At 41.5% G+C, this 11,096-nt stretch overlaps 1 protein-coding gene across 2 annotated transcripts; it reads right to left on the bottom strand.

Annotated features, from left to right (window-relative positions):
- Positions 1–1,132: 1,132 nt before the first annotated feature.
- On the bottom strand, positions 1,133–8,446 carry NXT2 (nuclear transport factor 2 like export factor 2). 2 transcript variants are annotated; one of them, XM_021547843.3, is made up of 4 exons: positions 8,382–8,446; positions 6,445–6,531; positions 5,203–5,347; positions 1,133–4,312 (listed from the first exon to the last, which is right to left on the bottom strand). In XM_021547843.3, the coding sequence occupies exons 1-4, from the start codon at positions 8,394–8,396 to the stop codon at positions 4,134–4,136; spliced, it is 426 nt and encodes a 141-aa protein (XP_021403518.1). In that variant the 5' UTR covers positions 8,397–8,446; the 3' UTR covers positions 1,133–4,133. The 2 variants fall into 2 exon arrangements, with proteins under 2 accessions (XP_021403518.1, XP_021403517.1); XM_021547842.3 differs by lacking the exon at positions 8,382–8,446 and having other exon boundaries at positions 6,445–6,549.
- Between the last annotated feature and the right edge of the window lie 2,650 nt (positions 8,447–11,096).

The raw sequence follows: 11,096 nt of genomic DNA, 5'->3' as shown, positions 1-11,096 counted from the left end.
AAGAACTACACTGCTGTGAGGAGGGGAAATGCACAGCATCTGACAGTGACCTCTTCAGGATCTCTGCAAACAAACACCACACCTCCACCCAAGCTGAACTTCCAACAGCTCAGTCTGGATCAGTTTTAACCTGCATGCAGCTCATTCTGAGCATTTACTAGCAAGCAGATTCCTTACTTTCAAAGGAAAGATGACAAGAAAATTGTTCATGCCAACAAAAAACATACCATAGGAAAACAAACTAAAACCTAGCCCTGTGTGATATCCATACACTGATATTCAGTCCTTCTAACTGTGGTAAAAACTATGGTCTGTTGTACTTTTTTTATTTCCATGTCCAGCCACCAGTACTTTCAGTAGGTCACCTCTAAACAACGAAAATGGAAGATGTCTGCAACATATCTGAGCAAAAACTTCACTTGAGAGACATGAATTGTAGGACTCATAAGTGAAGAACACCACCTATTATGCCCAAACTCCCCATATCTTCCTGACCAGACAGCAGCCTCTCATTCGTGTCCTAGAGAGTGTAAATTCCCCTGTGCTGCAGCTGTGAGGCAAAGAGTAACTATCCTAAAACCAGGCAAGGCATTTGCCATAGGTTGATTGCAGACATTTTACCCTGACAGAGAGCTGCCAGTCTGTTCTGCAGTGCCCCAGCAGCACTTGGCAGCAATCAGAACTCAGACCTACAACAAAAGTAGTAAAGATAAGGAAGCCACAAATTATTTCTTGTACTTTTAATCTCATAAGAACAAGCTATGAAAATTTCTAATAATAATAATAATAATAAAAAAAGGTAGAGTAACCAGTAGGTTCGGGGGTTTTTTATGGTGTTTTTTTATCTCGGTTTTTTTTTTTTTTTGGTTGGTTGCTTGAGCTTTTAAAATAAATCTTACAAGAGGTCTTAAACAATTTCAAAAACTTACAAAATATATTCAAGTGTGGAAAGTCATTTTACTGGTAAAACAGCATCTCATTATAATGTGCTTTTCTCCAGACAGGTCAAGGAAGCACAGGCATATCAGAACAAACCATTCATACCATCAGTACAAATCCCTTTTATCCAATATAGGCATTTTAAATCAATTGAACTGTAGTATGCCAAACGAACAGAGCAACAGAAAAGCAGTGACTGCTATAGACAATACAGGGAACATACACAAAAGAGAAGATCTCTCAAGTTTTCAGCTGGTACAATTTCATATGTGGAAGTGCTTAGCTCTCCAGCTGGCTTTGTTTCACTGACTGGTTGTACAGGAGTAATTTGGTCTCAAACAAAAAAATGGAAGCATTAACTCCAGTGTTTGGAGCACAAACATATTAATTTTATAGATGCCCACTGTAAATTTTGGGTACTGCAGTAGAGTCAGCAATGGTCACACTAAACCAGCTGGATAGGTTTGTACAGAATAAAATGAAAACCTTTTTGGTTTTCTGCTAATTTCAGCATAGAATATTTGCAAGCAGCACAGAGCTAGTAACAACGACATTTTTTTGTTTGTACCATTAGTTACTCCATTGTAAAACCACCACTTGACTCTAACAGCTACATTCTCACTTTATATAATAAATAAAAATATTTTGCAAACCAGCAATTTCAGTTATAAAGAGCAAGAACTAATTATGGTAGTACTGAATCACCCAAGTGATCCTCATTGAAGATGATGGAAATAGGCTGGAGAAACTGGCACCTCTCCCTAGCCTGAAGCAATTGCATTCCAATGAATTTCCCTACAAAACCCCTGGGTATCCTACTCCATATCTACAGACCTTACTAAGCAGGAGTTTTAACTGGGTTTGTCCAGTCCAGCTAGGCCAGTTAGTTATCTTTCTCAGTCATGTTCCAGGTAGTGGTAGGGTTTTTTGTTTGGTCAGTTTTTTTAACATTAATTACAAAAGTCAGATTTAAGAGCAGCTTGCATTTAAATAGCATGAAAATAACTGAGAATAACATCTGATTGATTGATTGAAACATTGCCTCATAGATTTTGAACCTCCCAGCCTGCCTAGAAAAAGCTTAAAAATTATTATACAAATTCAAACTTGGATAAAAATATCCAGTAAGTACTAATCCATAGCACAAGCGTATCAGGTACTGATAAGTGTGTGTTCTGGTGACCGCCTTCAAAGTCCAACAAGCCAATGCCACAGCTGCACCCATTGCTGCATTTTAAAAGGCAAAACTTGTTTTGTGTATGCAAAGCAGATCTGTAACACCACTTACACAATCAACAGCAAGTTAAACAGCCAGCAGAATACACCACGCCAGTGTCACAGCTCAACAATGCTGTACCAGTTACAGACATGCTTAGGTTATGTTTTCTTTTCAATCTTCTAGAGGAAATACAAATATATGAACATCACATATTCTCTTAAGAACAAACAGTAATTAAATAGAATGATCCTTTCTTCACTACATACAGAAATAACAATGTATTTACAATATTTACAGTTTTCAAAAATTCTCTTCTTGCACTAGTCTGCAGGAATTCAAATTCTTCAGCCTGAAAAATAAGTACCCAATAGTTCTGATCATAAACAGCCTCTGAATAGAGACAGGTTACTAATTCTAACTTACTGCTGTAAAGTGTAGAGGGCCTGAAAAGGAAATAAAGCCACTCATTTCAGCTAAACATCCCATTGTTTGTGGGATTACATCACAAACTACAGATGCTTTAAGGTGTTTTACCCAAGTGAGATATTGCTCATTTTCACAGTTTTCTCCATTTAAGTCACTGAACAAGTGAGCTGCAGTTGTAACTGCTTTCAGACTGCTGTTGTCATTGAAACATAGGTTATGGTGAGAGTTACAAGCTCCCCTCCTGTATTTTCAGTTACAAGCAAGTGTATGCTCAGGGATACAGCTACATTTTGGGTTTGTTTTTTTTGTTTTACTCAGCTTAAAACAGAAATACACCAGTTTGAAACAAAGCTGCTGATACTCAAATTTGCTCTCAAGTTCCAAAGTAAGGTGGACTCTCTTAACTTACAGTCTTGAAAAATGTTTCAAAACAGCTGGAAGCTTTAAACTACAAATTTAAAGCAAAACACACAAAACCCCAGAGAATCAATAATTAAAGGCAATTTTTTAAAAAAACATGAAAAATACAGTAAAAATCTGCATGAGAGGAAGATAGTGTTAGTGGTGCAGAGCTGCTGTTCTCAATTGAAAATAATGCAAGCACCTGTTCTGAATAACAGTACTGATAAGAAAAATTGAAGGCTTCACAGTAATGCACACTTTCAGTGCCACTTTTTAACTACAATGTTTCTTGAAAAGACAAAAAGGATTCAAATCTTTCAGACTTAATATGAGAAAAATAATCCAAACCTCATAGCAACAGAATGCAGAACCAAAGCCAACAGATATAATGTATGTGACCTATTTCTAGGCCATGGTAAGACTTCAAAAGAAAAATAATCAGTTTGAAGTCCTTCACATGCACATGAAGAGTAATTGGCACAGGAGCTCCGAATCATTCAGCATGCCCTACATATGAATGCATGGAATTAACAACCAAAGTCTGGGAAGCTCAGACTGAAAGGAAACCCAAAGATATATATGGTCCTTTGGCATCAGAGAAGGTAAACATTACCTTTCTAATGGATTGAGAGATTACAAATTTAGGAGCTGTATTTGCTCCTTTCACTAACAGTAGAAACCAAGCAATCCTTCCCAGCCTCTCACAACTGGGAGTAGGGAGCTTTCAAAATTACATCTTCATGCCACAAGCATCTTCTTCAAAAGAGAGAAGATGATACTGTAAAAACAGATCTTTTCAAGTTGAAAAAAATTACGTTTGGTCAGAATTGTATATGAACAGGATTCTGTGTTCAAACAGAACAGTTTGAGCACTCAGCAGTGGCAGCATAGCTGCATGTAAGGCATTTTAGGAATGATTCGAATACAGCTCACTGCCTTCAGCACTTTACTAAATTCAACTAACACGAGCAACCTCTCACATTTTATTACTACAGCTGTGGTCACTGGAATCAACCCCGAAACATCTGTAGACCGTCCATAACATCAGATGCAACACAAAGAGCACGTGCATTCCCTGCTGGGAACAGCTGCCTGCACTGTGGGCTTGTTGGTGCCAAGTGAGAGGTCACTGCCCGTGCCAGCCCTGCTAACTGGCCCAGTCCTGGAAGCGGAAGCAGTCCCCGGCGATCTTCCACACGGTGTTGGTGGGGGTGGCCTGTGCCGTCAGCAGGAAGTTCTGATTGAAGTAGCGCTGCTTATCCCCATCAAATTTGACAGTCCCACTTGTCACCACGAGCACTGTTGTCTGGCCTTGAGTAGCTTGCTCTTCACAAGGAGGTATGAAATGATGAAGAAAACAACTCAAACAAAGACTAGCAGGTAAAGAGGCAGGAAATGTACACAGAAGCTTGGTTCAACTCTGGTTACACTGCGCCAGGCTAACGGCTGGGTACAGGCAGGGAAGTGCAGCTCTGGTGCAGCGTTTCTACACAGACAGCAGTGGGTTCACCAACACGGCTTGGCAAGGGCTTTGCCACTTTCATCTCCTGCTCTTCATTTTAGAGCACTGACAAACACCTCCATTTGTGCTTAGAATGAGCTCTCATTACTTGAGATATACACACAGAGAGATTTAGCAACTTGCATATACTTTCCCCCCCCCGGTTATTAGAAATTATATCTTTTTCACAGCAGAGCAAAGCAAGTGTGTTTGACCACAGGCTTTTCCCTTACTTATATTCCCAAAATGTCCATTAGAAGCAATTTATTAACTTCTCAGTTATGTGAGCCTTTCTTTAGGAGCTGTTAATCAGAAATCTAAAGAACTTAACACCTATTCTAGATGCAAAGAAACCAAAGTACATACAGGTTAATAACAATTTGTTCCACATTATACTGCAGGTATAAGAGGCCACCATAGGGGTCTCCCAAGCACAACATAACCTGGTGAGCCAGACTTTTTCCATACATGAAAATAGATCACGTCTGAATATGATCTAAACAAAAAAAGTCCTTAAAATATTTTCCCAGACATGAAAAAAATGTATAGTTGCTGCATCTCTTGATTTGTGCTGTATTTAAGCACAACTTGACATTTCAACCCTCAGTATTTCCTCTAAGCTTATTCCAAAGGAATTATTAGGCACTATAACTGCTCACTTTCAATAGTTATAGAAGAATGAAAAATAACTAAGTAAATTATAATACAACCTTACCGTGAACAGGCTGGCAGTCCAACACATTAACCTGGAATTCACTTGATGGCAACATTTCAAAAAACTTATTTAGTTCTTCTTGCCCAGACACTGCATTTCCATTCCAAACTAATGTTGCTTTGTCCAAATACAGTCTGGTTAAAGCCTGAATGATTATGAAAACACACATTTAGAAAAAATAAGTAAACATATAATGGGCAACATAGAAAACTTACACTGTGAATTACTGATTTCTTCTGTTACTTTGACAGATAAAAAGCCTTCCTGAAAAAATAGCTCCTTTTAACAACCAGTGCTCCTGACCAAGAATTAAAACTAACAAACACATTTTCCTTTATGAGTGGCACAGTGACTCATGTCTCAAATATTGGTAACATTCCTTTAACAAAGGTAATGACAGAACTGAAGTGGTTGCTAACAAAAGGACACATTTCTACAATAAGTTTATCAATGATTTTACTTTTTTTTTTTCTTCTGAGAGGGAGAGTGTGCACACAGTTTAGGTCAGGAAATTATAAATTCAGGTTAAAAAAAAAAAGGTGAACAAGACAAGGAAGAGGTGAAACTTGAAAAGGTCAGCAGCATACCAGAACTTCCCAAATGTTTCATAAGCTGTCACAGCTGATAACTGCCCAAGTCTCCTTTAAGCTGTTGACACACCCCTGTCCTACTCATGTGCAAAGTGACTGAAGTGACGTGGGACTGCTGGCACTTTCACAGTGTAAATTGCAACTGCAGTGCATCTAAAATTCAAAGACTGCTCTCCAGGCTCTCTCTTGGTGAAAGTATTTGTTACATGGTACCACATCAGTGTGGTCCAGGAAGACTTGCAGAGCCAAGCACAGCTGTACCTCAACTTCAGCACTCAGAAGAAGCTCAGAACCAAAAATGGTAACTGCTAATGAAAGAGGTTTGGGGAAAAAAAAGCTAAATCCTGACCTCAAGAGAAAATAAAGCACGTTCTGCTTCCTTGTAGTGACCAAATCCTGTACCTGTGAGACACAGCAGCACACCAACTGAAAGAGGATTATGAGAAGTCTGAGGCACTTTCTGAACAGCCTCTTTTATAGCAAGGGAGCACAAAATCCTCTGCAGGGCAGCCTGAGGAACAGCTGCCCTGCTCTACCACAGCCAGTGCAGCACATGGAAACCAATGTTCAGGTACTTTCTGTGTAATGACACTTGGAAATTCCAGCAAAACCTGCCAGGACAGTTTTAACTATTGCCAAAAGAGCTACATACCCTTCTTCTCTTGTCCATTGTCTCATAGTAAATGTTGACAAACTCATCTGCAGCTCTACAAGCTTGATCCACATAGGTTTTGAAATCCTGGAGGGAAGAAATCATATCAAATTTAGTTATGCAACCCAATCATTGACTCAATTTCTCCTGCAAGTCACTCAGACTGGTCTTTTCCATCCTTACCAAAAGATCATCAAATCATGTTGAAATTTATTCTAAGCTCTTTTTCTACTTGCAGAAGTACCAGCTGTTAGGCAAGTGACAGTTTCAGCATTAGTTTTGAATGCCGACATATTTATTGTATTTAAATTGCAAATATTTACATTGGAAAATGGACTGCAGCTGGCTGCAAGTAATGTGGCCACGCAATTATTCAAGGAAAACAGTTGTTGTTGTGATGGCTGTTCTGAAATAAAGGAACAATATTTATTGATGTACTTCTGAGAATTAGCAAGAACCCCAACACACTGCCATCCTAGTCTCATTTTTAACATACCTTTATATATAGAAATATAAAGTGTAGTAAGAGAGAGAACACCAACAGCTGGTTGTATTCCTTCTAGTATGGATCAGTGCTGTATCCACAGGTTAAACCCAAACACTTCTCACAGCTCTCTGCTTGCCCCAGCTAACAGCCTTTGCTGTCCCACCACTGCACTGTGATCTCACTGGGTTCTTTGCTCACTTTGCTCCTCTGTTTGGCCCTTGATCTCTTACACACCCTCAACTGGGACATCCTGAAAAGCAAATTCTGAATTTCCTGTCCATACATCCATAAATCTGCATTTAGCTCTCTTAACAAATGTTTAAAATGTTATTATTTATCACTGTCCTATTTCAGTATTACACTCTCAGTATCTGCAACTCAATCAGTGCTGAACAATTTCACTGCTTGCATTTTCTTGGCTGCTTTTACTGAATATTCTCCAGAACCACCAGGAATTCCTCCAGTATTAACACAAGAATATTCACCATCAGAGAAAGATCCAATCTGAAAAGTAACTAAAGCCTATCAAACAATCTCTGTTCATCCAGCAAAGCCAAACACGTTTCTGTGCCCTGCCTTTCCTCCCCCCTGCTCTTCACCCTCCTGCCTTCCCCAGCAACCCCCAGACTCCCGGGCCAATCCCAGCGAGTGCCCAGAGATCTCCGGAGCTGCCCCCGCCCCGCAGCCTGACCGAACGCTGCCCTGCAGCTCCCAGCACACGCACAGCCCGTGCGAGAGGGCATGAGCAGGGCCGGGCGCTGGAGCCAGCTCTGGGGCAGCTGCCATAGAACCTAACAGGAAATAAACTCTGCCGCTTTTGGCGAGCTTTTCCAGCCATAACCAGCAAACAGTTTGAAACTCTGCGAACAATGTAGGCCGGAGTAAAAACTTCTGGAGGCCATCTGGTCCCAATCCCTTTTCAAAGCAGAGCTGATCCAAAGGCTGAGGCACTTTCCAGGCTACCTCTGACAGCTCTGGGTCTCCTGGCCCGTCTCCTGCCACCTCCGGACATCTCCGGGGATGGAGACGGTCACGCTTCCATCGGCTTCCAACACCCAGCCACCTCACTCAGAAACCCTCCTCCCAAGCTTGTAACAGGAAAGCCACGATTGAAAAAGCCAACCCAGCAACCCCAAACCAACTCCTCGAGGACTGGCGGCAACTCCAAGCAGCTTTCCAAGGCACACGGCCGCTGCCGACGGCCCCCCTGAGCTGCTCTCTGCCCTAGGGCCCTACAGGAGGGCGCTGAGGCCGCCGGACACGGCCCCGCCCCGGCCCGGGACCCTCGGGAGGCGGCAGCGGCCCCCGCCCGCTCCCCGCGCTGAGGCGCTGCCGCCCTGCCCGCTCCCGGCGGCCTCCCCGCGCTCCCACGGCCGCCCCCCGCACGCAGCAGCCTCCCGCGGCGGCCTCCCCGCGGTTCCCGGCCGCTCCCGGCCCGGCCCGCACTCACCACAGACGCGGCCATGGGGCGGCGAGGCGGGAGGGCGCCGGAAGTGCTCAGCTCCGCCGCTTCCGGCCGCGCGTCCCTCGCCCAAAAGGTTCCGCCGCGGAGCCGCGGGAGCGTTCCGCCGCCAGGCAGGCCCGGCCGCTCGGGCCAATCTGAGCGAGATTCCAGCCAGGGCTGGAAATGCCCCCAGCAGCTGCTTCCAGGGAACTGTAATCACTGACAGCCAACAGCATTATGTATTTCCCTATTTGTGTGGAGTAATTAGTAGAAATGACTGCTTTAGAACTTCAGTCAAATTGACTCAAAAAACCTAAAAATGTCTTTGCTGAAGGATGCATCAAGATTTCAGAAACCCATCTGGGTTAGGCCGTATTTTCTTCTGTTTTCAGCTATTGATTAAAACAAATTAAAATTCGTAACAAAACACTGAATAATTTCAGAATCACGTACAAACTGCATAGATTTTTTATTGTCAGTTATTTGATACTGGGCAAGGATTGACTACTGAATGAAAATGGAATTCAATCTCCAGTAATGTGAAGAGTTCACATTTTCCCACAGAACCCTCATGTGACAACCATGCACATTTGTATTAAGGCCTATACAGAAATGAAGACAGTAGGTCTCAGATGTTTGACTTACAGGCTCGATAAAAAATTAATGCTGAAGCTGGATTTGGGATTTACTAAACCACAGTAGACATAAAAAAGCCTATTTTGGCCAGTTCCCAGCATAAAAGGTGGACCTGGGCAGAACCTGTGCTTGTTACAGTCCCATGGGGACTCTCAGCTGTGACTACTCCACCTCAAATTTCTGCCATACCAGACTGGAAGAATGCAATTACTCTTATGCTGATAAATACTTCCCTTGTTTTTTAAAGAAAAAGAGGACTTGCTATATATTGAAGTGGGAATTGCATCCAATGGGAGGTGCTGAGATCAAGTACAAATAACTGTTCCACTTTACTCCATTCAAAGCAGTCCCAAGTGGAGATAAATTTTCAGAACAGGTCAGTTCAAAGTGTAACCACATTTGCTTTTAAAGAAATTTTTAAATCCTCTTCATTCATTTTTTGACCTCTTGAGAAAATCTGACCATGTGTATGTAAAACATATGGCCAGGTAAACATACTTGTGGGGTTTTTTTCCTCCAATATATCCCCCTTTCAAAAAAGAGACATCCTTTGACAATAGGCAAATTTAAAGTAAATGTTCATTAATTTTCTTTTTTTATGAATAATTATGGATCAGCTACAGATAGAGCACTAACTACTGCACATTATAGATCTATCAGAACATCTGTGCAGAGTTCACTCAGATGAGAGAGGCCTGCAGGGCTGGAACTGCAGTTTCTGTGCTCTCTGAAATTGTTATCTCAGGTCAGCTTGTAGCACATTCTGAGCTCAGTTTTTGTTTAGCTCAGGCCTGAATGCTGGGCCCTGGCAGGTAGCCCACAACTAAAACTGGTTTGTGGGAGCACTTAACATCAACCAAATGCTAAATAATATTTCTCCAGGCCAAACATACCCGTGACCTTTTAAGGAATCATTTTCCAGTGAAGAACAATTTACTTTCAGCTGAAAGTAAAGAGTTTTGTCGTTTGCTTTTCTTTACAAATGGAAGAGTTAGAAGAATCCTGTGTGATTTTTGAGTACATGCTTGCAGATGTTTTACTTCTATTCCTGAATACACCAAACTATTCAGCCTTGTCTGAGCATCTGACCTGTGGGTCTGTGCTCAGCTGATCTGGCACAGCAGCTCTGCAGCAGGGAAAGCAACACACCTTTCTTTTGGACTGTCCCTGCTCTCTGTGTTATTACAATGGTACCCAATGTTCCCTAAAGTATCAGTAATCCAATAGCCAACTGTTAAAAAAATGGCAAAATTCCACTAACACTTGTAGAAGTCAGATCTGGCCTTTGGTTTGTTTACTTTGGCTAAATAGGGAATAAACAAAGTTTCTTCAAAATGTACCTTTAACCTCTGCATCAATTCCAGAGCCCCAGTGCTCAAGCTCCAGTTTTAGGAAATAACTTGGCTAAATGTCAAACAATTCCATCAGCTCTTTGAAGGCAAATATTAGACAGAGATTGCATCTGAAATAATTACCCAAGCACCATTCAATTAACCTACTTGGCTAAAAGGTGATGAACAAATCAATAGTTTGTAACAGAGGCATGTGTTTCAGATCAAACCAATCAATAAGCATCAGAGTAATTTCAAATTACAGACAAATACTGACAAAGTTAAAATTCAAGCAGTTTAGATGCCAAGTGTATTGCAACTTAAAAGAGCTTTTTTAGACAAGATATTCCCCATATCATTGCTTTTATTGAACTATTTTGTCTCTTTTCTAAAATAAAAATAATTACTGTAGTCTTGGGAGAACTCACAAAACAGGTGCAAGATTTCCATTGGATTTCCCTTGAGCACAGCAATTGGAATAGACCTGACCCTCTGGAATTTTTCTGTTTGCTTTTCACAACTACTTTTCTCCTCCTTTACCTTCTAACCTTGTACATGTGTAATGAGATGAAACAACAGGAGACCCAGCCCGGAGCCCAAAGGACAAATTTTAGCATCACAGGGCTTGCTGTTTTCTAGCTACCATAAGAAAAGTTTCTTGTTCACAAGCCTTCCTTTTTTTAACAGGAAGGGCTGTCAGGGAATGAAGAGGAGCTGTACAAAATGAGCTGATTCTCATCTCTCTTTTCCTTTA

Source organism: Lonchura striata, chromosome 14, assembly GCF_046129695.1.
Source record: "Lonchura striata isolate bLonStr1 chromosome 14, bLonStr1.mat, whole genome shotgun sequence".
In the NCBI taxonomy this organism is placed as follows: Eukaryota; Metazoa; Chordata; class Aves; order Passeriformes; family Estrildidae; genus Lonchura; species Lonchura striata.
Note: the sequence above shows the minus strand (reverse complement) of the source record. Positions and strands in the feature narration are given on the sequence as shown.